The 27,502-nt window shown below is 32.7% G+C and overlaps 2 protein-coding genes across 3 annotated transcripts; one reads left to right on the top strand and one right to left on the bottom strand.

Moving 5' to 3' along the window:
- Window positions 1-2,089: 2,089 nt before the first annotated feature.
- On the top strand, window positions 2,090-10,910 carry LOC114403936 (protein HLB1-like). The gene is made up of 14 exons (XM_028367178.1): window positions 2,090-2,638; window positions 2,923-3,045; window positions 3,212-3,281; window positions 3,894-4,007; window positions 7,057-7,140; window positions 7,335-7,385; window positions 7,587-7,616; window positions 8,471-8,533; window positions 8,663-8,728; window positions 8,841-8,969; window positions 9,120-9,155; window positions 9,489-9,608; window positions 9,747-9,938; window positions 10,641-10,910. Exons 1-14 carry the CDS (start codon window positions 2,241-2,243, stop codon window positions 10,749-10,751), a joined length of 1,587 nt encoding a protein of 528 aa, XP_028222979.1. The 5' UTR covers window positions 2,090-2,240; the 3' UTR covers window positions 10,752-10,910.
- Window positions 10,911-11,005: 95 nt separating this feature from the next.
- LOC114403935 (metal-nicotianamine transporter YSL1-like) lies at window positions 11,006-14,644 on the bottom strand. Of its 2 annotated transcripts, none has more exons than XM_028367176.1 (7): window positions 14,476-14,644; window positions 13,905-14,315; window positions 13,606-13,778; window positions 13,213-13,307; window positions 12,946-13,080; window positions 12,550-12,854; window positions 11,006-12,446 (listed from the first exon to the last, which is right to left on the bottom strand). In XM_028367176.1, the coding sequence occupies exons 2-7, from the start codon at window positions 14,281-14,283 to the stop codon at window positions 11,521-11,523; spliced, it is 2,013 nt and encodes a 670-aa protein (XP_028222977.1). In that variant the 5' UTR covers window positions 14,284-14,315; window positions 14,476-14,644; the 3' UTR covers window positions 11,006-11,520. The 2 variants fall into 2 exon arrangements, with proteins under 2 accessions (XP_028222977.1, XP_028222976.1); XM_028367175.1 differs by having other exon boundaries at window positions 11,006-12,449; window positions 14,476-14,639.
- Between the last annotated feature and the right edge of the window lie 12,858 nt (window positions 14,645-27,502).

The raw sequence follows: 27,502 nt of genomic DNA, 5'->3' as shown, positions 1-27,502 counted from the left end.
ATATATACTTGGAGGGAGAGCCTTTGTCGCCTTTAGTGATTCTATTTGACTCAAACATGATTGCCTTAAGTAGATGATACATGTTGTTTAGATAGAAAAAAAAAATAGTGATGTTTGTTGAAGAAAGTAGTTATTTATATATTTACACCAATTAATCATGTTAGATTAGTTGTGGAAGATTAAAAATATAATTTATTTAAAAAATTACCCATGTGTCTCATTAAATTTGTTGATGACATATTAAGTTTTTAAATTGTCAATGATTATTATGGCATTAGTTAGTCAATGATACTAACATTGGTTGAAAAAAGTAGTGATTTATACACCGAGACTAACTAATAATAAATTAAAAATTACAATTTATATAAAATAATTACATTTGTCTTGTTAGATTCTTTGATAATGTGACAAATAAAAAAATGTTTAAATATTTTTTAATTATTACAATTTAATATTTTTTTGCTTTTAGTCCTCGTAAAATTGTTTTTATTTTTATTTTTAGTCCTTACAAATTATATTTATTTTTGTTTTTCGTCCTTGTGAGTTTTAGATAACATTTTTTTTTACTGTTCAAAGTATTATCTAAAGTATTTCAAGGACTAAAACTAAAAGAAACATAATTTGCAAGAACTAAAGACAAAAATCATTTTGTAAGGACTAAAAGCAAAAAAACAATAAATTATAGGACAAAAAATGTATGTAAACAAAAAAAAATTACATGGGTGTAAAAAAATCTACATGTAATTTTTAGGTTCTTTCATGATGTGACAAATAATTAGATTATTAAAATAATTCTTGATTAATGTTAAAGACTAAAGTTATTAACAAAGAATAAAAAATAAAGTGACAACAAAAGTTAAAAATTTTGTTTATAGAATAACTAAATTTGAAAAATATTTACGTAAAAAAGTATAAGATTTGTCACTTTTGATTCATTATATTTTGTTTTGTTATTTTAAGTTTTAAAAGTTTTATTATAGTTATTTATATTTTTAAAATGTATCATTTTGATTATTTTTTTTAATTCAAAATGATACATTTTGAAAACATAAAGGATTAAATTAAAAATTTTAAAACTTAATGTACCAAAGTGAAACAACGGTAAAACATAATAAATCAAAATTGACATTAAGTCTTTTAAAATAATTAACTTTACATAACTAAAAACCACCATTATTATTTTTATTTTATTAAAAAAATAAACAACTAAAACAGTCATCATCTCCTCCAACTTTTTCCATATGAAAAGGTAAAAAATACATCATCACACAAATTGAACGATGTCAACACATAATCTCGTTGGAATCACCGAAAATTCTTATACTCCTCATTGAAAAATCAAAACCTTTAACAACTATTGAAAACAAAAGTAGGAAAAATTGGAGCAAGAGTTATCTTTGATGAAAGACAAAAATATGTTCCTAACTCATCAATCAACTAATATCTAAAATCATATAAACAAGAAAATCACAATGCGACTCTTTGTGAGACCTCCGAGTAAGACTTTCCCAGATAAGTAAAGAATTTCTCATCTAACATCTACAATCAAGCTGGGCAAAGGCGAGCAATGTAAGGATGGGTCGAATAGTGTGTTTCATTGGACCAAAATTGACATTAACATTTTTAACAACAAATTGACAAAAAAAAAATCAAAATGATACATTTAAAAAACATAAAGGATCAAAATAAAACTTGTAAAACACAATATACCAAAGCAAAATAACTGTGAAATATGATTAGCCAAAAGTGACATTAAACCATTTTAAAATTTAAAAGTTAACATAAATTAATGTTTCTAATAAAAAATTAAAGAAAGAACTAAAATGATATATTTTTTAAAAACATAAAAGATTAAAATAAAACTTTTAAACCTTAATATACCAAAATGAAATAACTAAAACAAAATAATCGACCAAAAGAAATATAAGCAAAAAGTATAATGAACCCTTAAATAAATTAAATTATTTTTTTAGTAAATTCTTACTGTCCAATTTTTTTTGTTGTAATTTATTACTATCTTTGTGTCACAGAGTTCTTCCTTGTTTTCCTACCTTAATAATTAATAACAGTGATTTAAAAAAAAAGAAGAAAACTGTACTAATTAAAAGTGGTGCTCTCCATTTACCGTTTCTCCTTCCTGCAGTACTCGCAGTTCCCTTCTCCTCGACTCGGATCGGAGCAAAGCTCTCCTCTGTCCACAATCCTCCGTTTCACTCTCTCTAAAATCCTAACACTCCGAAATGCCCGAACCGGAATCGCAAAACGGACACGAGCAAGACCCGGAGCCGCAGCCAGAAACAGAACCAGTGCCAACAGAGCGAACACAACCACAATTGGAGCCGAAATCGAAATCCACGCCCGAACCAGAACCAAATCCGCAGCCAGAATCGGAGCCAGTGCCAACAGAGCAAACGCAAGCACAATTGGAGCCGAAATCGGGATCAGAAGCTGATCCAGCGGTAAACGACGCAGATCTCAGGGAAACGACGATTCATTCCAATGAAACGTACGCCAATCCTTCTCCCACTCCTCAGCTACGTAAAGACGAAGGAAGCCGAACGTTCACCATGAGAGAATTGCTGAACGGATTGAAAAACGATTCCGAACCGGAGAGAGAAGATGGCAACTCCCCCTACAGGTTATAGCTCTTTTTCCTAACTGAATCAAGAAAATGAAAAACGACAATGCGTTCAATTTTTCTTGTTGATGCAACTACGGAACAGTAGAACACAAAAATTGTAGATCGCAAATGGCTTGTAAAATATTTAATTGAGAAATGGTTCTAATTTTAGCTCCTGTTAATGCATTCCTTTTTATACAGCTATGGTAAATCAAAGTGGTTTAGATTTAATGGTTTGAGAGTGTCTTTCTCTTGTGCACGCATGAACTGCAGCTTACATTGTAGTGTTTCGAAATTTTCAGCCCAGAACAACAGCAACAGCAGGCAGACCAGAACAACGCTGCAATGGATTTGATAAACAGCGTTGTAGGTGTCGACGAGGAAGGCCGGTCCCGACAGAGGATTCTTACATTCGCTGCCAGGAGGTAACATGACTACTTTTATTTGCTACTGGGAATTATCCGCACCAAAAACTTCTTGTAAAACTGCAGTCTGCATTGTAATCTTTTGCGATTAGTAGGAGCTCAATGGCAGGGTCCTGCCATTGTTGATATTTATTCAAACTTGTAACTTCTTATTTGGATTTTCTAGATATGCTACTGCAATTGAGAGGAACCCTGAAGATTATGATGCATTGTACAATTGGGCATTGGTACTCCAGGTCTGAACAACTTTCTCACTTTGTTTCTGTAGCATTTATCTGGCGGAAATATGTATTGTGCATTTTCTGATGTAATGGGATTACAACTTCATATTATTTTATGAAATAAAATTCCTTGTATATCCATTACAAACAGAAATACTATTGGTTTGTGTTAAAGTCGAGTAAGCACACTGAATTTTGTATTTATTACTGGAAACAATATGGTCTTTTGGTCAGAATTACAGTACAAGACATAGACAACACAAGGTTCCCCCTGAGCCCTAACCAGACTCTCCTCCTTCTGCTTTTAGCAATTACTAAAACTACCCAATGAATAACCACCCCCAAGCCCCATACTTATAATGCATCACACACTAATTGTCATCCCTACATAAAGACAGAAATAATACAGAAAAATAATAATTCAGATCCATAGCAACCTAAATAACTGCCTAAAGACACAACTACTACACAAACACTCATAATTCAAGTCTACTAAGTCTCAGTTTGCTCTTTATCCCTTCTCATGTAAACTTTCCAAGCTATATTTCTATCTGTTTAAATTGTAATTATGCTATACTTGGTTCAAGCTTTACATAAACTGTCCATTCAATCTTTTTTGGCATGCAGGAAAGTGCAGATAATGTTAGCCCAGATTCCACTTCACCCTCTAAAGATGCTTTGCTTGAGGAGGCTTGTAAGAAGTATGATGAGGCCACTCGTCTTTGTCCCACACTGCATGATGTACGTAAGGATATACTTCTTTATGATGTTTTAGATGAATGGGTAGCAAATTTTTAGCTAGGATCTGGATAGGGTGTAAATGAGTTCAACATTGGAATACTTGGGCTTGGGTAAGAGCAGTCAAGGCTAAATGAGCCTGAGCCTTGAATGAGACTCAGTATAAAGTTTAAATGGGAATGCACACACATCTGAAGAAGTTAATATTATATGAGCTATTAACAAGCTGAGCCAAGTAGTAAAATTCTTAAGCTCAGTAACTTATTGATTGAGTTTCAGTCCTTTTGGTTAATTAAAAATGTGAACTTGACTAACAAGAGAACCGCTTATTTATTGCACATCAAACATTCCGACTTATTAAAAATGTGAACCTGAGCTATTAAACATTCTGTCTCTCTCATTCTGTGGTATTCAAGAGACCCACTTATTTATTGCCCACCTATTCTTTAGATACACAATCCACTGTTCTAATCTAACTAATTGTTGATAAATTTATTGAGTCTGTTCTAAGTTCCAACTAACTGGTAATGTATGGACCGAATATCTAACAGAACTGTACTGAGTCAGTGATAGAAACCAATTAGTTAGTTAGTTAGTTAGGTTGGTGGGTTGAAATAGTTCAAACAAGGCAGGCTGCCTATAAATGAGAGGGGAGGTTGAGAGAGAGATCATATTATCATTTGTGAGAGGAAATTGGGGCAATTTGGTGGCATAGGGAGCTGCAGATCACCAGATCCTCAAAGTTCTGTAGTGTGTGTTTTCTAGTCTATAAATTGGGGAGTTCTTTCTTCCCTATTCTTTGCAGTAAGATACTGGGTTTCTTTCAACTGATATGAATACGAGAGCTCTGATCTTCAAGCTATGGGTAGTGTAGATGGGAGGATCTAGGGGCTCTTCAAGTTTGTCAAGAATGAAGAAACACTTTCTTAACATTCTTGAAGAAATGAGGATAGAGATAGAAAGTTTCAGACTTTCAGTAGGGAACTCAAGGAAGAATGAGAATTGTTGGTGAAAAAATACATAAGAGAAGGTAAAGGTCCTTGGAAGGAAGAAAACAGAGGGGATGTGAAGTCTTGAAAGATGGAGGAGAATCTTAGGAGCATAAAAATAGAGGGAAAGAGAAAGTCTTAAAGGATGGAGGGACCACTGATATGGTGGAAGCAGAAACAAAGATAAAATCTGAACTAATATCATCAGAGGATGGGAGCAAAGGAGTAAAGGACTGCTTCCTGTACATGAAGAAACAAGAGAAGTTTGAAGGAAAAAAAACAATGCTTCAGTCCAAAAGATAGGAGAGAACATCATAATGAGGCAGGATTTGAAAAAATTGAGGGTGAAAAATACACAGATTGATTGAGGCAGAGATTGATTGAAGGTAAATCAAATTTCGCCAGTGAGTTACAAGCCCCAAAAGGAGAAGAGCTGCAGGTTATCTGAGAAAGTGGTAGTTGGGGACATGGAGGGGTTGACCATAGTGGGTGAATATGAAGCACTGGTCTGGCATGGCTACAAAACTTGGTATCTCAGGTTGTCCAGTCAAGATATTGCCACAAAAGCCACCAGATTTGTGTTCTTCCATGGAGCGGGATGGTCACTGTCTAAGATGGATCTCTGGTCTCCCATGTGGGCTGACCCAGCCTCCACGGTTTGATTGTGACACTCGTAAGTTGGTTGATGTTACTCTATAAATAGAGACAATGGTGGAGAAAGGCACTGTCTGTCAATTCCAGAACAACGACATGATAACCACAGATAGACCTGAAACAAGGTATAACATATTAACCAAGCTGCCATCATCAAAACCTCTGGATCAAGGTCTTCACAAGGAAAGGACGACGAAGGGAGAGTGACCGACAAAGCAGGAGAAAATAAATTTCTGAATTTAATGGGCCAAACCCAAACCACTAAGGACAGTGAGTACCAAGACAAAAGTTGTCATATTACAACCCAGGAACTTCCATCATGTGCAGCAGTGCAGTTCACCAGGGAGCCGGGAGATCTCATTACAACTATAGCAGTGGTGATGATGCTCTGTTTCATGGCTAAAAATACAGAAGAAAACAGAGCACTAGGGAAGCATGGGAGTGCTCACATATTTGTGTTTGACACAGGAGAAGTGAAAGTTAATTTTGGGATGCAGTGGTCTGGTTGACTTGTTCATGATGCTTCAAACAACTGGAACAATGATGTGGGCTTTCTTTCAGCTGCCACAAGCTGTCCACCTCGAGGACAAGGTGAATGTTTAATAGGGGTGGGGAGTATTGATAGCTACCCAATAGTTAGTACTTAGTAATTATTAGTTACATTAACGAGTCAATTAGTTACATTAATGAGTCAATTGATTAGGTTAGTGTGCTGAAATAGTTTAAATAAGGCATGTTGTCTATAAATAAGAGGGGTGGCTGAGAGAGAGAGATCAGAGGGAGATCATCTTTCCATTTGTTAGAGGAAATTAGGACCTTTTGGCATTGAGTTCTGCAGTGTTATCTATTCTACACTCCTAGATCTGTGTTTAGTATCACCCTTTGAGCTCCTTGTTAAAGAAAGAAAAGTTTTGTTGTTCATACATAAGCAACGTTAAAGTTGTGCCTTGGTGACCAATTGGTCATGAGTTTGAATTCGGAAACAATCTCTTTGCATAAGTAAGGGTAAGACTGCGTACAATGACTCTCCCCCATATCTTCACATAGCAAGGAGCCTTCTAGCATTGGGGTACATTATACATAATTTGTTACCATGTTATCCCACAATTCTGTTGTATTAGCTACATTTTATACCAGGCATGCTTTTCCAAATATAAGTATCCTTACCTTGGGGGAAGTAGTCACCTCTGCTATCTTGCAATCACTTCAGTATTGATAGCCAATCTATCTGTAGGAAAATTCTGTCCATATTGTGATGATACTTGAGTAGTCTCCTCGCCAAAGTCTATTGATATAGTTGGAAAGCTCAAAATAATTCCTATTTGGATTTAAGTATGTTTGTGTTTTTATACACAAAATGAGAGTCTTTACTTTTTATTTTTCCCCCCCCTACATTTGATTGTATTCAGGCTTTCTACAATTGGGCTATAGCAATTTCTGATCGGGCAAAGATGCGTGGCCGCACAAAGGAAGCTGAAGAGCTATGGAAGCTGGTCAGTAAAAATAAATGCTGCCTTTTATTAATGGTTTCATGCATATTTTGGATAGTGCTTTATAAAGAATTGAATTCATACTGAACTTGAATGGAAGAAATTTTCACATTTTTGGTTATAGTTGTCAAGTGTTGGTTGATAGAGATCATCACACACTCTATTTTTTGTTGAATTTAACCTTTTTTTTCCCCCAGGCAACACGGAACTATGAAAAAGCAGTTCAACTTAACTGGAACAGTCCTCAGGTTCTTCTCAATTAATTTGTAAAAGTTTGTCTTGCATTTTCTTATAATGTGGGAACATGATTTTGAAACAGCCTTTCTTGTTTCCTTAGATAAATATTTGCTTTACTCTGTACACTTTCTGTTCAAACACTTTTGATTTTCTTCACAAGCATGGTCATTGCATATTGAGCCCTTGTTACTGACTCATGGAATCTATTACAGGCGCTCAATAACTGGGGACTTGCTCTTCAGGTATATTTAACTCGCCAGTATTCAAGCATTTCACTTCTATACACTAACTACAATTAAAAGGAAAAGTGTATTTTTATGGTTACATGCTTCTAACTGCATGTTTGGGTTCTCCCCCCTCATTGATATGCATGTATATTGCTAGGAATCAAAATAGAACTTTAAGTTAAGAGAAGCTTCATTAAATAAAATGCTCTTCAAAAGGCCATTTTCATCTTTCTGCAAGACCTCGATCTTTTTACTTCACCTAAAAGATTTCTTTATACCAAAAGCACTTTGGGCTCTTGTGAATAAATCTCATTCAAACGTGCAGTCATAAATAACTTTTCAAGTATTATAATTTTTAATCTAAACTGAAACATGGTATAGCACTTCTATCTCATTCAGTGCTGTACTCAAGCATCCCTGTGCTGCAATACTTAGGTAATGACCTAGCATTAGCACAATTGAATCATTAATCCATGTCAGAAAAGATTAAACTTAATTTTAATTTGGCTGTGGATGGTCTAATATCTTTCCCCCTCTTTTATTTGGATTTGGAACCTCTAATGTAAATTTTGGCAAAAAAAGCATGACACGGGCAAGATTATCTCAAAAGCTTCTACAGATTAAAAAAAAGAATGGGATAAAACCTTCTAACCATTGGAACAGCCATATGTACCTGTTCCCTTTGTTTTTTTTGCTAATCTTACCCAACTCTCTTCTCTTCTTCAGAATACATTTCCCTATACCTTGAGAGTTATTTTGTAAACTCTGTATTTAATACTGTTGAAGAATTCATAATTTTCCACATTGGAAATTCTCAATTAATGTTTTTGTCTTTTTTTTTTTGTTTAAAAAATTGGTTTCCAATTTAGGAACTCAGTGGCATTGTTCCAGCTCGAGAAAAGCAAAAGATTGTGAGAACTGCTATCAGCAAGGTAACAAAAATATTTGAGGGAATCAGATGGAATTGACAAACAAGTGTTTTACATCAGCTATGTTCTCTGAGTATTAACTCATTTCCACTTCCACATTTGACATTTCCATATTCTTTGATTTTGATGCAGTTTCGTGCAGCCATACAGTTGCAATTTGATTTCCATCGGGCAATTTACAATCTTGGAACTGTTCTGGTCATATTGCTTTTTCATTTTACACAGTGACACATTATGCTTTGGTGTCTTGTATTGGCATGCATGTAATAGTATGAAGAGTATATAACTGACTCACTTAATGCCTTTGCAGTATGGATTAGCAGAGGACACTTTAAGAACTGGGGGATCAGTGAGTGCTCAAGAAGTTTCACCAAATGAATTATACAGCCAGTCTGCAATATACATTGCTGCTGCTCATGCATTGAAACCAAATTATTCAGTAAGAAGCCACAGTCTATTTGTCTTGCCTTGTACATATTTATTGGCTTTATGCATTTTTTGGATTAGAAATATTTTTAATCTAGTTAATTTCTTCCTCCAATTTTAATCATGCAATCAGCTCATTATTATTATTAATTTGGTGTAACAGGTTTATAGCAGTGCCTTGCGGTTGGTGCGTTCTATGGTGAGTACACATTATTCTAAATTATGTTAGTGTACCAGGATCAACATTGCAATGTGCAACACAATTTATCATTTAAATGACCTAAAAAAATTTGCTCTATCAAGCTTTCTGAATTTTGTTTCACAATAAGTAACCATGCCGTTGTATTGGATTTCACCCCCTTAAGTAGTACTTATAGTGAGTCAACCTACTTTTTATTAGAAGTCAACTATGTCTTCTACTTGAATTGATATGTGTCATCCGTTATTGCTGTTTCATTACTATGCCAATGGAGTGTTAGTTGATGGAATCATTCATTTAAATACTAACTTAGACAGAACTCAATTTTCACAGCTACCATTACCACACCTTAAAGTTGGATATTTAACTGCACCTCCTGTGGGGGCATCGATTGCACCTCATAATGACTGGAAACGATCAGAATTCCTTTTGGATCATGAAAAGCTTCAGCAGGTAAGATGTGGCTGACAAGTTGAAATGTTTTAATAGGCAAAGTCACATTTAGTATTAAAATCATTGCATAACCTCTCGGATCTAGTGTCACAACTGCTAATTTATGATTAAATGACTTGCATTCCTCCCTTGGTTCAGATACCCAGAGGAGAATATAAACAAGTACCACCTCAAAATCTCTCAGGCAGATTGGTAGATGCAGTGAGTGGAGATAAGAAGACTATCAAAGTAGATATAGCAGATATTATTTCTGTATCAGCATGTGCTGATCTTACCTTACCACCTGGTGCAGGCCTCTGCATAGATACAAGTTATGGATCAGTTTACTTGGTAAGCAACAGTTTCATTGATCTTGGTTTATCCATATTGTACAAATTTATTGCTTCCTTCCTCCGCACTTATCAAACATTGTTTAATCAATTGCACAAAATCAATTTTGATTGAAGACAAGATAGAGCAATTTTGGACTGACAAAGCCATGACCTTTTTCATAATCAAGTAATCATGACACCCACATTTAATAATGAAATTCCCACTTCCGCATGCTTGATTGTCCCTACAATTTCTTGTAACTATAGTTCTGGTTTTATTTCTTAGTCAACCCTGTTGTTATCTTCTGACAACTGGAATTTTTTTGTGATGGCTTATTGTGTTGATAGTGTATCTGATTATGTCATGAGATTATCAGCTTTAAATGGAGAAGGCAATTACTTGCACTATTGCTGTTCATTCTGTCTTGAAAAAGAATACACAGCTCCTAGGGGGCATAACCTCCATGCTTCCATTAGTTCTCTCTGTGCATTTGCATAGAAAGGCAAAGTCCATTCATGTGTTTCAGTGTTTCCGAAATAACCCCTCCCCTGCTCACCACCATTGTATTTTAAAACTTGCTCTCCCAAATCCAAATTTAATTAATTTTTCAAGGGTTCATGAAATCTTTGAAATGTGATTTCATCTCAATCTATAAACAGAAGAATCTCTTTAGATTTTGAAAATGCACCTCTAATCTTCATTTTTACTTGGATTATCAAGGTTGCTGACTCTTGGGAATCATTGGATGGCTGGCTGGATGCACTTCGTCTAGTTTACACAATTTATGTGCGAGGCAAAAGTGATGTACTGGCTGGTATAATAACAGGATGAATATAAATTTTAATTGTACCCACCAATTTGATTTGATATGCCACTTTTTGTAAGAACTCATTATCCAGTGTTTTTCACTTCGCAAACTTGTGTATAATATTGAGTAATGTATGAAATAATTACAATACCATTGAAAAATCTTGGTTTACTCATTGACCAGTTTGTTGAGCATTCTAATTTTTATCAATATATATTTTACAAGAGTTGCTGTATTAGATAGATTGAGAGAGAAGTTTTTGTGTAACAGAGAGAGAGAGAGAAACTGATATTATTGAATATCACACAAGTTAGTTACAAAGAGATATTTATAGAACTCTGAACTAAGAGAGTATAGCTGTTAATAGCAAAGAGGGAGGTGCTGTTAGCAAAAGCTAGCAGCCCTTACAAAATTGTTTTAACATTCATACATATACTCTAATATGCAGAATTTTGGGAACTGAAATTTGAATCAATGTATGTTGGTGCCTTTCCACTACACTTGCAATTGCATGAATTTCTCGAGGTTCAAGCCTATTTTTTGTTGTTTAATCCTCTGCTCGATTGGCTTTCATTATTATTATTTTTTTTTTTTGGGGTGGGAGGGGTACCTGCAAGAGCAACTTCAAAATCATACGTTATTTTTGTCAAATTTTATGTTGCAAATTGTATGGGGTGACACTGAATCTTCTGTAAAGCATTTGGATAATGTTTGATGTGCTCCAATGTGGGTGGGAAGGGTGCACTAACTAATAATTCCTATAGAATTGTTTGCTCTATTGTGGGTGAAGCTCTAGGTAGGAACGAATTTCATGCAGATAGGAGGTTTAATTCTTGCAAGAGCTAGAATCGCAGCTGGTAGAGTCCATAGTCCTTCCCCACAAATTAGTCCAGAGGCAGCTGCTGGAACCATCAACTCTGCCTTCTTGGAGTCAAGCTTCTGCCAAGCAAACACAACCACAGTACCTATGAACATATCGATTGCAAAGTATGCTCCAACCAGAAACGGTACGGCCATGACCATTGGTAATGGCATCCATTTCCCAATCTTTTGGGGTGCAAAATCTCTTATCATGTTTACTCCTATGGCAAAAGCAAAGAACCCAAAGCATAGCTGCAAACAATGCTGTGGCAATGCTGAGAAACCTTGGACCCCGATGATTGCCATGTTTCTATAAATTAACGCATATGGAGCTTTGAATTCTCCATGCGGGTTTCCCACATCAAATGCCTTGTAGTATAGGAAGAAGCTGAGAGGAGCTGTCACACAACCCATTGCAATGCCAATTACTTGGCATATGAACATTGCTCTAGGAGAGGTACGTGTGTAATGTGCAGTTTTGAAATCTTGCATCAGAATGCAAGACACTGAGATCACGGATTTAATGAGACCACAACCCACAAGTCCAGCCACCACACCATTTTCTTTTCCTGTAACAGCTGCCAGCGTAAAGAGTGCAACCTTCCCATAATTATATGCCATGTTTATGTCAGTGAGACCTGCTCCGAAAGCATTGCAGAATGCCAGAGATGGAGCAAATATATAAGCTACCACCACGTAGTACCATTTCAGCTGAGGAAACATGCGTGGAATTATAATTATGGAAATCATAGTGAAAACAACGTATCCAATGACTCCAATCCGCAGGGGAATGGTCTCCCTTAGAAATTCATCAGTTTGTTTAAGGTCCTCGGTAGGATTCTCGTGCCGATCAGCAGCTACTGTTGCAGTAAGAAAACGACCTCAACATTAGATATATATTTTTATTATTGAAAAATAAAAAAGAAGCAAACTTGAGTGTTTGGATGTGACTGCTCTTACCATTTTTATTATTCTTGCTCCTCATTCTTTCATTAACATTGAGGACTGTAGAAATTAGAATCTTGGTGAAATTGTATATGCCATCACCCAGGATAAGAGCAATGGAAACAAAAACCTTGTAACCGTATAAGCCCTTCATGTTAGTTTCTTCTAAATTGTCAGGGAACCAGTCTCCTTTAAGCCGATCAATGAGCGGATACATGACCCCAAAAGAGAGCACAGCTCCAAGGAGCAAAGAACAGTTCACAAGATGGGAGCAAATCATCCCTGCTCCCACAAAAGTCATACTAAAATCGAAGTAGAATCTGCAAAGTAAATTCAAAAACTAAGATCAGTAATAGTTTGGATGGAAGCCTCCATTCCTGAAGCAATTAATTAATATGCTCAAAATCATACGTTTGCTTCCAAGCTTGCAATCCGAAGGTAGGGAACTGTTCGAATCCACAGTCCTCTATCCCTGAGAAGAACCACTTAAATAAACCCCACAAGAAACTGGTACAAAAATACTTCGTGAAGCCTCGTACTTGCTTCCTGCAATATTATAAAAACATTATTATTAATAAGTAGTCTTTTTGTTGATAAAAATATATCATAATATATAACTCTTGCATCTACAAATTGCAACAAATGAAAGCTGATGAATAAAAGAGAAGTATACTGTACTTGGCCATTTTGTCACCCTGTGTATGGAAACCATTGATGAGAACCGCTGTTGCCAAGCCACTTGGATAAGTTAATTTGAGGTCAACTATCATGATCTGCAGCAGGAAAAAAATGCAGTAAGCCAGAGGGTTTTGGAGTCTTGTGTGAGTTTTCATCACATGCAACTCAAACTGAACTTCAATACTCTTGGCAAGTCAGGCAATAGGCACGTCACAAACGTAATGGAAAATTTAGTAAGATAAAAATAAACATCTGGGTTCCATTTTGTTGATGAGTGATTGTAAGTTTGTAACAAGTTCTACATATGCATCCAATATTACAAGTCACAAAAAGAAGTGCATCAAAGACATCCAAAACAAAACTTCGCAAAAAAAAAAAAAGTGTAAAATATACCTTTCTGAGTGGAATCAAGACAAAGAGACCAACAAAACAAACCACAAAAAGGAAGCCAGTCATCCAACCAAATCCAGGTTCTTTAATAGCACCTGGGTTGTTACCCTCGTTTTCCACTCCTGACAACTCATAAGTTGTCCTGTTTAATCCCAACAGATAAGAAGCAAATCCTCCTGCCATATACACATACATAGATCAAACTCTAGTATACAAAATAACATATACAAAGAGTGAATAAATTCATTAAGTAATATGGAGAAGACATGTATTTTCAAAAATATAAATTACAAGCCTCTAACCTCCAACAGCAATGCTATAGCACGCAACTGCACAAGTCTGTATGATGGTGTTCTCCTGGCGACTGAATGGCTTGGCTACAAAGCCGGCCTTGTGAAGCAGTTTGGTCCAGGTTCGGATAAACACAAAGGCTAGAAGTGCGGCCGAGACATTACAGTTAGGAACCATTCCAGTTGTGAGGTTGAGCTTCATGACTATTATGCTGAATGTGATTCCAATAATCATGCTCACAAATAATCCTCTCACTGTTATCTGTTCTGTCCATGGCTGAGGCTCGACTTCAGCAGCAGCAGGTACCTGCTCCTCCAAGTCCTCATCTCTTTCAACTATTTCTTCTTTCTTCTCTTCTTCCATGTTAAGGCCACTTGATGGGGAGATCATGATCTCTCTATCTGTAGTAGCAGCTATAAGGCCTAACAAGTAACACAAACTTTGTACATATCAGAGAAAACTCAACTCAAGCACACCAAAATAGATATTGTCTGGTTGATATTAATACTGAGTTTATTAATTGTGATGTTCATGCATAGATATATTGAAAAGTGGAATAATGATATACTATTACTATCTCACCTTAGTTTATTTGTTCTTTCTCCTTTAGACTTTTCCTGGCCAATTGGATGGAGCATGGAAGATATTAAGATATGCTTTCTTAAAGGCACAGCTAGCTACTGTATGGATTGATGTGGGGTACATATATAGATCAGTGTTAACTAATAACTGGATGGTATGTTTGGTAGAGGGAAAAGAAAACCAAGTAAGAAACAAAAATTTGAAATTTTATTTTTGGAAGTTAACTATTATTATTGTTTTCTGTTCATTTTCTCTTCAACTAAACACAATATATATATCATTATACCTGTTTTATTTTTCTGTCGATTTCTTTTCCTTCTACTTTCATCCCTTCTAAAGGGACCCTTACTTTCCTTGACTTGCTGGTTGTACATTATAACAATAACAATGCCGATTCTTTTGAAGTCAACTAAGTTTAACATATATCAATAATGAGTTTAATTCCGTAGATGTTTTAACAAGTTGCAGTGAAATTGGTTGGTCTATCATTTGGCTATGGCTGGCTTCTAGTGTTCTAAAAAATCGTATCAATAAATATCGGATTTAAAACACTAATAAATTAATAAACATTGCGTACTTTTGAAAACCAATAGTGTGTCCGCCAATCATAAGTTCAGATCGATGACAATTCACTACAATTATTATTTTGAGATTATTTATTCATACAATAATATGCAACATTTTCCACAACATTTTATCTCTTTCACATCCACTCTTTTCCTCCTATTTTTCTTTTTGTTGTATAACATTTTCTACAATATTTTCGTATCAATACAATTATTACTCGAGTAAGAAAACATCCATAATACGTCTATAATCTATAATAATAAATTTATAGATATTCAATTGGTAAGTTGATCACTGAAAAAAACATAAAATAAGGTTATTATTTAATTTAAATGTAACATCAAATTCAAATCAAATCAAATCAATCTTTTACATTTTGATTTGGTTTGACGATTTTTTATTTTTTAATCTATTATCATAATTTAAAACCTATCAACTAAACTTACCTAATTATTATGTTATATTATTTTAAAAAATAAATTTTAACTTTTAATAAAAAATTTAACATATTTTAGTTGAAAATTATTATTTTCACTTCTATTTAGTCTTAATACAGAATGGTATTGTGCATCATTTGATATTTAATACTATTTTTTAACGATATAAATATATCTTTTTTTAACATATGAAAGTAAAATATACATCTTAATTATAAAGTAAAAGAAAAGTAAATTATTTAATACTTATTATTAATTTCCACAATAAAAAGTTAATATAATTATAATATGTGGTTTGTTTAATTTGGTTCTGTTTTTAATAATAAAATTCAAAAACTAAATCAAACCACAAAAAGTATGTGGTTTTTTAGATTTTTTATTTTTGTGATTTTTTGATTTTTTTTAATCGATTTGGTGGTTTGCCAATAGTTTGATTCAATTTTGAACACCCCTAATTATGATTGTTTAAAACAAAACAAAATAAATATCAATAGAAATTTAAACTTCCTTATTGTAACAATAAAGATTAGGTGAACAACAAATGGTAAAAAAATAAAAAATTATTGAATTGTTTAAGACTACCATATGTCAATGGTTTCAATTAATTATAATTCAACATATAGTTGATTTTTTCAATTACGGAATAGAATTAATAAAACTTAATTAAATGTGGTAGAATTATAGTGATCTTGGACCATATAATAATTTATTCGGAAACACATCTAGATTATCTTATACTAACCTTCCTTTGCTCGCTTAACATTCTTGTGATAGTGTATAAACACTTTTGTGCACCATATACATCTTTGCTAGATAAAATTTTATCAATATAATTTATAGAGACTATACTTTCAATCTAAGAGCACCTCCAACCAAGTTCTCCACCAAAGTTTCTCTTTTATTTTTTTTAATAATGTTTCATACTTCCTTATAATGTCACATCACATTTCTTATTTTAAACAACCCAATCAATTTTTTACTCCAACCAAGAAACTTACTAAAGTTTCTCAAATGGACCCCACAATATACTTTTTTTATATTTTATTAGTCATGTTAATTTTAAGTTAATATATTTAAATGACAATAGGTAAATATTAAATAAATATATAATACATTTTAATTAAATAAAATTTAACTTTCAAAATTAAAATACATAAAATATAATGCAAATTAAAATTATTAATAATAACTTTTAAAATACATAAATAAACACAAATAACCTACCATTAAAATGGAGTTCAATTTTCATTATTCTCAAGTCCAAAACGTTCCCAAATATGTTCCACTAAATTTGCTTGAAGATGACAATGTATTTTCTTTTAATGCATATGTGCTCTTATTTCTAAATATCTTCTAAAAGCTTTATGATGTTCATTAAGAACTTCAGGTGTGGAAACATCATTACTTGTACCATCATATGAACAATCAAAATTTACATCATATTCATCTCGTTCATCTTTGACAATCATATTATGCAATTTTATGCATGCGTCCATTATTTTCTTCAATATTTCAATTCCTAAAATTGAGTTGGGAAATGTATAATTGCAAATCGTGACTGAAGAACTCCAAAAGCTTTTTTGACATCTTTCCTTACTGCTTCTAGATGTTGGGAAAACAATTTTATTTTTTCTCCTAGTGGCTTTGGGGTGGTTTTTACGAATGTAGCTCATTCTAGATAAATACTATATGCTAAATAATATCTCGTGTTGTATGTGATTCTATTTATTATAAATTAGACCTCAGGAGCTTGCCCTTGCAAACCTTCATTTAAGGACATCAGATTGGTTAAGGACATTTATGTCATTATTTGAATCAACAATACCAAAATGTGCATGCCAAATCCACAAGTCATGTGACGTCACTACTTCTAGCATAATAGTTGCTTTTTCGCGATCTCCTCTTTGATATTGATCTTTCCATGTTGTAGGACAATTTTTCCATTCCCAATGCATACAACCAATGCTACCTAACATTACGGGAAAGCCGCATGCATCTCCAATTTTCAAAAGACGTTCAATGTCGTTGTTGTGGGGCCTTCTTAGGTACTCGATCCCAAATACCTCATTCACTCCTTGGACAAACTTTTGTAAGCATTCCATTGTAGTGGTTTCACCAATACGCACATACTTATTCGTGCTATCTGTCAGTGATCCATAAGCCAACATGTGAATTGCAACAACACATTTATGCAATGATGAAAGGCTTATTCTCCCAATAGCATCATTCCGCAATTGGAAATACTCGTCATTGTTGCTAACTCTTTTGAAAATGCGTAGGAATACATGTCTTCGCATTCAAAACCTTCATCGAAATTGATTATCATTATATACTAGACTTGCAGAGAAGTGATCATTAAATAAGCGAAGATGACATTCTTCACGATTTCTTGGTATATGAATTCTTTTACGAGCACGTTGTTTGGAGTTGCTACCTTCTTCTTCCACACATTTATCAATTAATTTTTTAATACACTTACGTTTCTTTAGATTTCGCTTTAGCCTTCATTTTTGTCATTTTTGTTCCCATTGGACGCTATAAAGGAGATGATATTATGTCAAATTCATAATCAGTTGTCATGTCTGATTGAGATAATGACGTGTAGGTCCCTGTTGTCGATGTCTTTGTTCGTTTAGAAGAACCTCCACCATACATTGCAAGCCATTTAGCGTGGTTCCTCACTTCACGCCATGCATGCTCATGACTAAACGACTTTTTGTGATCTTGATAAAAATGGCTTAAGTATTGTTGATGACATCATCCTCATAGCTTCCACTTTTCTTCAGCTCTAACACTTTGGTCCTTTGCAACATTCAGTCATGCACTAATGAGTAGTTTATCATCAACCATTGAAAACCTTTGTTTAGTATTTGCACGATCACTCAAGCTTATATCTCCACTGGTTGTAACCTTTTCCAAGTTAATTTGGGAGAAAAATGAAGAAACTTAGAGACTCTAGTGTGGATTCCGCTAGTGTTTGCACTTGTTGATGAGAGTAATTTCCACCACTACTCATCATTGAAACATCGTTAATCATAACGGGACTAAATGTTTGGAATGAAGAATTTATTCCACTTTGGTCTTGACATTACATAAGGATTATCCATATATGACATATTTGATGAAAAGATACCAAAAATTGGAAGATGGGAAAAATTTTCCATGCTTGGGTTATTTGGAGAATTTGAAGATTGAGGAGAATGTTGAACATTTTTTAGCATTTGAGAGTTGTCAATTTGGCATCAAATTGTAGTAAAAATTGAAATTATATTGATTAGGATATCTCATTTGTGTATACAAAGAAAGGTTAAAAACAAGCAAAATATAAGAGAGAAAAAAAGATGCAATTGAAGGATAATTGTGTGACAAAATATTATCAAAGTGTTACAATTTATACTAAGCAATTTTACTGTTCATTTTTTACCGTTACATATATTGCAGGGAAATTTGATTCATAACGGTCAAATAAAAACGGTCATTTTTAAAAGAAATAACTTGTCCAATTTATTTGCAGGAAAATTGCATGCCCAGTCTTGAGAACACCAACACACGGTCAATTGTGCAATTTTATTCACAACCACAACAAATATTATAATGTTAATTTGTACTATGGATCACACAAAAATTGAAGAATAATAGGTGCTCTGTGTAGCAACCGAAACCAACATGTGATTCTGCACTGTTTCTCTCCAACGCTCACAGTTTCCTTGTTGCGTTACTGTAACTGTGCATGTCAGAAGAGCACCCAATCCTTGGAGGTGCTCTAATGGTAGATTGTCAGATAAAATTCTTCAATGAAAAGTTATTAAATAGGATAATAATTAAATATGTTATAATATGGGTATAATTTGAATCCCCCATCCTTAAGATTCTTGTCATTTGCTATAAACATGCATACGCATTTACAGTTCTCACAATATATACACACACGCAGATACAGTAAAAAAAATCAAACTTGAAACGAATAATTGAATCTAATAGAGTAATAGTTAACCAGACAGCACTATATATTAATAAACTATATGAAGGACTACACTTTTTACTGTTGAAGATTTACTTTTCACAGATACGCCCCCAACTACGACAGATAGCACTTTGAAAAATCAGAAGGTTCATCCGAGTGAGTGAATGAATCACTGTCCAAAAAAGAGCAACTATATGCGTTCAGAATCAGAATATATACATAATAGGCACACGCACAATCTAATAATGAATTTGATGCACTGGCAACAGTGAGGGGTAGAATCAGCAAGGAGATATATAGCAAAAACTTTTTTAACTTCCATTTGGTTTGACTAGCTAACCTTCTCCTATTGACCCACCCTTTTTTCCAGGTTTGCCCTCGCATGAGGTTCCGATAACATAATTCTAGTGGCAGAGATTCTCTTCCCATGAGGGGACTAAGGTGAGCCATTGAAATACATTGATTGCAGCAGCTGTTAGTGGATGGGTTGGGCTGTCAACATTTAGCATCGAGTTTGAAAATGATGGAAGCATAGAGATAAACTTGGATCGATGCCTTTTTTTTCTTTTTGTTAATTGATTTGCTGATTGATTTGTATATCTTATATATAAACTGTATAATTCATGTACTTTAGCAGTAAAGATGTTACAATTGTCTTTCAAATATTGTCTCATATATATACTCTAGCCATGTGTGCTGATTTCATCTTCATGTTAATGATGCAAGTGTCATGAATAAGGTGCTGAAAATATATATGGTAAAATTTTCTGCATAGATGATGATGATGGTGATGGTTTACTTGCATCATTAGGACCGTTGAATATGGGCACTAGTTAGGTTTGAAATATTCCAGACATCACATCGTGAACAGATTCTAATTGTACAAAGAGGAATGGAAACTAAGAAGAAACAATGTAATGGTGAAAGGGTGGTTTTTACATATATATGTTGGCATCAATGCATATATATTAATTTGTGGCTGGCTATAGCTGTATAGTGAGCATCTATCTAATGTTGAGAAAGTAAGGGTGAAGTATTCATTTGTGATGACCACTAACTCCGTAGTGGATACTTGAATTGAATCTAGTGGCTAATGGCTCAATCGATCATTGCCATTATCAACTGATACACGACACTGACACGTAGCACAAAATCCTACCTTAGCTAGTGAGGAGTGTGGTCGACATGTGCCTGATTCGTACACTTTTGCCAATACCTGATTTTAACATTAATTGTTTTTGTCTTTTTGGAACCCTACAAAATTCCTGTTTCTTTCCCGTGTGAATTCGGAAGTAGAAGATTAGCATTGTAGGGTCCTCGTCGTCTACTACTACTACTAATTATTATTAGAATGTCAAATAAGGGTTGTAAAATCAAACCCCGATGTCAAACAGACTGTATATGTGAGCTTTAATAATTAGAGGATGGTAAATGATTGGTTTAGATAAGCATCATTGATGACGAAAAATAATTGGAAAAAATGTATATATAAAGTATGATTAGTCAGGATATGTTTTATAGGAAAGAAAAGAAAAAAAAGGAGTGAAAAATGAAATGATATTAATTTTAAGTTATTTTTTATTAGAAAAAAAGGAGAAAAATATATATTTTTTTTCTTGCAAAAATTATATATATTAAATAAAGAATGAAATGTAATATAAATATACTTATTTTTTGTCTTTCTTTAAAAAAGAATTCCTTCCCCACCGTTTCCATTCATTCAAAGTTGGACGGAACAAAAACGTATGTAGGTCCTATATGAAACTATTATTTCCTTCTTTTATCAGCCAATTTCAAACTAAATGTAGAAGAAATGAATAACAAGTAATTTTCTGTCCATCCATAATAGTTCTTTTCTCTTTCCGCCAATCAAACAAAGAGTTTAAGTCAAGCAATAAGGTTCTCGGGTAGTGACTGAAATTCATCATAGTATGTCAGATCACAAGTCAAGCAAGAGGAGCCTGAGCTTGCAGAGTTGCCATATACTAGTATATTCCCATTGGACATTATTTGATAATATATTGCTGGGCTTATCTAAGATTATTGGCCCATACCAAATCCGCATCTCAGCTTTGTCTTATCAATTACTTAATGCATTCTATTTTTGCGTGCTACACCCCCAAAATTCTGATATCCTTTTTTTTTTTTTTTATCTTTCTTCTCCCAAGCAAAACCCTAACCGTCTCTCCCCCAAACCTCTACGATCGCCTCACTTCACCTCCACCAACACTACTGCCACACCCAAGCATCATCACCGCAACCACCTAGAGTCACCTCCACATGACATGTAGTGCAATGCGTTGAAAGAAAAAAAAATATATAGAATACACCACAATGTCAGCAAAATTGATTAAAAAAAAAAAAGACCTAATAAATGAAAAATTCATTAAAAAAGTAATATTAAAAATTATAAAATATTTGCAAGACTTATAAACAAAGATTTAATAAAATACTATGTAAAATTTACATAATTATTTAAAAAAATAATGAAAAGAGATGCATGGAAGAGAAGAAGATTACCTTGTTATATCTCCTTTTTATTTTGTGTCTTGTAATGTTATATTGGGTATGATTAGACATGACAAAACACTCACATGCTAGTATTGTTTTACTCTCGTCTCGACTATGACCAAACATGGGATATAGGTAATACTTGACTTTTAAGAACAGGATGGAGACACAAATATCCGTTCCGTATCTGACAAATATAATTATTAAGATATCCTTATTTTATTCAAATTTTTTTAACTTTGTTCATTTTTTAAAAAATAATCTTACCTTTGTTCAATTTTTTAATTTTTTTTTAAACTTGACTTCTTCAATAAATAACATATTTGGTTTTGTTCAATTTTTTAAAATTTATTTTTTTATGTGTTATTGTTGCAAAAAATAATATTTTTTAAATTATAGAACGGATACAAGTATATCGAATATCAACGGAAATGGGGATAGTGAAAAAAAAAAAAAAAAACTATACTCATTGAAGATGGGGACGGATACAAAATGGTTTTGAAAAAGCGGAGACAGAAAACCACATACACGTTCTCGCCTTATCCCAATTCCATTTCTGGATAGGATAGAAAGAAAATAAGAGAAGAGATACAAATATGAAATTTGGATTGAAAAGAAAAAAATCACTTCTAATTGATATGTTTTTTTTCATTTTCTCGTTAACTAAAAGAAAATATATTATTAATTCTATGTATTCTCTTTATTCTGTGTTTTGTTTAAACATACCATAAATGTTGTTCAAGGGAAGAAGTGTTGTGGTTTTGTCCAACTAAAAAACTGAATCTTTCCTCCTTGTGGAACATTATTTACTACTATGCTCCAATCATTCTCGACAATATCGATGTTCTAAGCGTTTGTCACAATGATTTTGCTACACAGTAATCAATGGTTTAGGTTTTCAACCTGCGACCTTAACATGTAAAGCATGGTAGAATACAAAATACATAAATGGTCTCCAAATGCATTAGAAATAATATTTTTCAAAATTCAAAATTTTCCTTGTCTAGTTGGTTTTGCTTTTTAGACGGCCATAGAGTTTATGGTCATTGATTTCATCCATGATTCCGAACCGCACCACCCTGGCACACATGTTTCTCTTTTAAGAGTGTGTTTCAAGTCTGTTATGAGTTTCTAAAGATTATTCTCAAGTATTGTTCATTTTCAGAAAAGTAATTGTATTGTAATTCTTATTTCAATGGTGAGAAATGTGAAAAAAAAATTATTATAACTTTCATTTTGACTCTTATTTTTCATTTTAATTATTTTAAATTTAAAAAAAAAGCATTTCTAGCAATGTTAAAATGTAAACCAAATATATTTTTTAATATTCTAAAAAATATTATTTCTAATTATAATATTGTTAAAAATGTTACTCTCAATGAAGTATAATACAATTTTTTTTTATCAGCAAAATCGAAATATATTATAATGAGGGCACGAGAGATACCCAAAGAAAGACACCAAGTAACATAGTACAAATACATCCGATAAATTAAGAAAGAAAAAACAAATGACAGTAGCAAAGAAACACTTCTGCTACCTCCCGAGATCAATCAACACCATCACCATCATCTGCTATGGAAGTGGAAACAAATGTTCCCTTGGCACGCACCAAACTTGTGGCTATAAAAATAAATAAATATTAAGTATTAAAAAATTAAAACAATGTCAGTTATTGTATGGTAACCCGTGATAGTAGTAATTTTCAGTGAGAGCATGGATGCTCCAAATGAGTGACCACTCTAGATCACGGGGACCCTTATTTTTCCTGATTTTATATATATGCATACTGGTGTCTGATTGATGTCTGCTAGTGTATAAACAATTCCGAAATTAAATTATCTAACTTAGTAAAATACTACCATTTCCTTTCAATCCGTGACTTGTCCTCCCAATTACAAAGTTACAATTTTGGACTTTTTGGAATTCATAAATAAGAGAATCAATTATTTCACCTCACAAGTTGCATTTCTTTGTTGGCAACTTGTTCTCAAATAAACTCATCTCAATTTAGGGAACTGGACCGTTTGGAGATATGCAATGTATCTTACGTAAAAATGCTGTGTCTTACGACTGAGGAACAACCAACATAGGATCATTAAATATTGATAATGATATATACTGATGGATTCCCACAAAGAAGTTCAGCGGTTGGTGATGCAACTGCTGCTGCAGATCGATCGTTTTTTTGTTCAATTCTGCCTCTGTACGTTGTTGAAGATTTTTTGTTTTTCTTTAACAACTCTATCGTGGGCCGTTCATCTGGGTTTGGCTGTGGGCTACCCACCAATCCATGAATCAGATTTCCTATTCCTACACAAGTGCATAACTAATTTTTTATTTAATTCACCCGGAGATAATATTGCTCGAGTTATTTGGTTAAATTAAAATAACTTCACATCAATTCACACATGCAGTAATATAACTATTGTGTTTTAAATCTTATAAATGCACATGCTTGTAAAATATAAAAAAATATTCCATTCAATCTCAATTGTAAAAAAAAAAAAATCACATTTATTAAAAAAATTAATTAATTTCATTTATTTTCAATTAAAAATTAAATACTTTTTCTAAACTATCTTTCATTTGAATTTGATATCAAACAAAAAAATCTAAAACTTTACTAAATAAAGTATATTTTAGAGATAAACTCATAAAATAAGCATAGATAATTGAAACCAAAAGAAGTAAAGGAGAAGGCTTTTTATAGGTTCAATATCCAAGTTACATGCACTGCGGTCTTCAGTGATAAGTTGAGTTTGGATAAATGATAAATTTTACATCAAAATGATTATATTATTACAATTTTTTTTTAAAAATAATTTAATATGTGAATACTTATTTTTTTTAAAAAAAAATCTGCAAAACATATTTTATGCAAGTTTAGTATTAGGAAAAACGTTCGCACATCGTAATTTGATTAAAAACTCAATAATAAAGAATATAAGGAACTCTATCTAACATAAAATAAATTTTCTGTAAAAAAAAACTATTATAAATTTATGAATTCATCGAATCATGGCCTAATTGTACTTGTTTTATAGATCTCTCGGCTCAATCAATTAAAAAATTCAACCCAAATCTCTACTTTCATTTTTAATTTATTTTACTTTTACCTAAAATTTGTATTGAGAAAACAATTATAGGTCTCAGCTCACCAACATAATATGATATGATCGAAAAATAATCAACCTTTAACATGTGATTAGGTATGGTATGATATGAATGAAAAATAACAATGTTGATCATGCATACATGTAGACTAGCAAGACTCAACACATTAAAGAATAAAAAACTCAAACCTCATGTCAACTTTGATTTTTTTTTTGTTAACATAGAAGATCAAACTTATAATATTTTTTTTAACTATCTAACTCACTTTATGTCTTTCCGCATCAACTTTAATTTAGTCACAAAACATATGATTTAGTTCATAATTGATTAATAACGCAAGTAACTTGATTCACCCTTATAGGTGGTTTCTCATGTTTCATTATATAATAATCACTATCATAACCTATGAAAGAACAATATAAATAGGCCATTAAGGCCTCAAGTATACTGTTAAACTTCTACAAATACTGACTCAAGCATCCGTGTCCTTACAAGTATAATACCAAAGTGAAGGAAATCATACAAATATGTTGTCAAATTTAAATGCGTAGTGGGTTGTCATGATTAAAGTCCAACAAAAATGGATATTACTATATTTAATGAAAGTGCAACAATTCAAGAACATTGAATTAGCTAAAGACCAAATATAACAAAAAGGCACTTGTCATTCTTCTAAGCCATTATATGGCTCAGATAAGTGACGATATTGAGTTAGTAGTTTGGGACAATTGTTCTTAACCTCATCCAGAGGACTTCAATACTTCTATGTCCGACTGTAGGTAGATCTATAAGACCCAACACGTTGAAAGAATTGATCCCACACCAACTCCCATGTAACCGCGAAGCATATGACCAAGTACACAATTCATTAACAATGTTTGGCACAATGTACGGGATTCACACCTAGAAGTGTTTCTCACATTTCATCAAGTAAGAATCACTACTATAACTTATGAAAAAATGATATAAATAAGTCATAAAAACCTCAAGTATACTCTAAAGCTTCTACACTCTTTTGAGTATTTTTTTTACCTATAAGAATCAAACTCAAGTAACAATAAACTTACAATAACTCTTATATACACTATCCAATAAATTGAAGTAGATTCTCTTAATTTCTACACTAACATCCTCTTGCAAACACTTAGTTGATTAAGTCCATGTAAACAAACTACCAAAAATTAGCTCGTACAAACTAAAAGAGATTCTATTCTAATAGTTCAAAATATGTTCACGAAAAGTTCCTAAAACTAAAATATATGAATTTACTGATTCAGCGCAAGCAAAAGCTACTTTGCTTCTTTCTTTTCTTATAATTTCCATTTACTTCAATGTTCCATAAAAACCAAATCTAAAGACAACTTCTTTGGGCTATATTGCATAGGATGGCAAACTTGTTCCGTCATACTATATATTAATATTAATATTTGTGTAGCAAGCATACCGACAAATATGAAAAAAATAGTCTTAAGCTACATGCTGCATTTTTTTTTCTTTTGCACCTGCAGTTAATTAGGGAAAACAAAAAGACATACCATGGCCATGTCGGTGGGTATTTAATTCAAATTACGTTGGATCAAATATATAAATTTTTTTAATATATATTTTTTAAATGCAACTTAAATCAATTGTGTATTTTCACAATTTTAAATATATTTTTTATTTTATTTTTCAATTTAAAAATATTAATTTGTTAAAAAAAATACTTAATAAACAAATGTGTATAAAAAAAGGTTTTTAAAAGGAAGTGAGTATATACGTTTTAGTGATTATATTTGCCATTAAAAATTAATTTACAATTGTCGATTGAAAAAAAAAATCATAGTGAAAAAAGTACACATGTGTACATACAAGCGTCGCTAATTTAGATTGAACTGCTCGAAATTATAAGCATGAATAAAGAGAAATTAATAACTTTACCTTGAGTTATTTTTGCACTAAGAGTTGTTACTCATATGAGTGGCTTAATTTTAATGGTGTGTTCGGTAGAGTAGAGTAGAATAAAATTGAGAAAAATAAATAATTGAAATAAAGTAGTGTAATAGTGATGTGAGATTCACGCTAACTTTAAAAAAATAAAATTACTCCATTTTATCTCTATCAAACACCATAAGAAACATTGTTTAATAATTTTTTTAGCATTGGAACAAATGGTGTGGCATTGCTTATACAAATATTGTTGCTTATATATTATAAAAAAAATAATTGTTGCTTATATAAGCAACATTGCTGAGCCAATTTCAAACAATAAAAAATATATACAAGACTCATTTAAGCAACTCAATAAACAATACTCTAAAATTGGTACATACATTTATAGTGAGAGAGAGGGGAGAGATTAATTTACTTTTTAGGAGTAAATCATGCTTAACTTATTTTTTTAATAACTTCTTATAGACATTTAATTTCATTAACCCAACAGTTAATTCGA

This window comes from Glycine soja, chromosome 20 (genome assembly GCF_004193775.1).
Source record: "Glycine soja cultivar W05 chromosome 20, ASM419377v2, whole genome shotgun sequence".
NCBI lineage: Eukaryota > Viridiplantae > Streptophyta > Magnoliopsida > Fabales > Fabaceae > Glycine > Glycine soja.
This window is presented reverse-complemented; position numbering and strand designations above follow the sequence as displayed.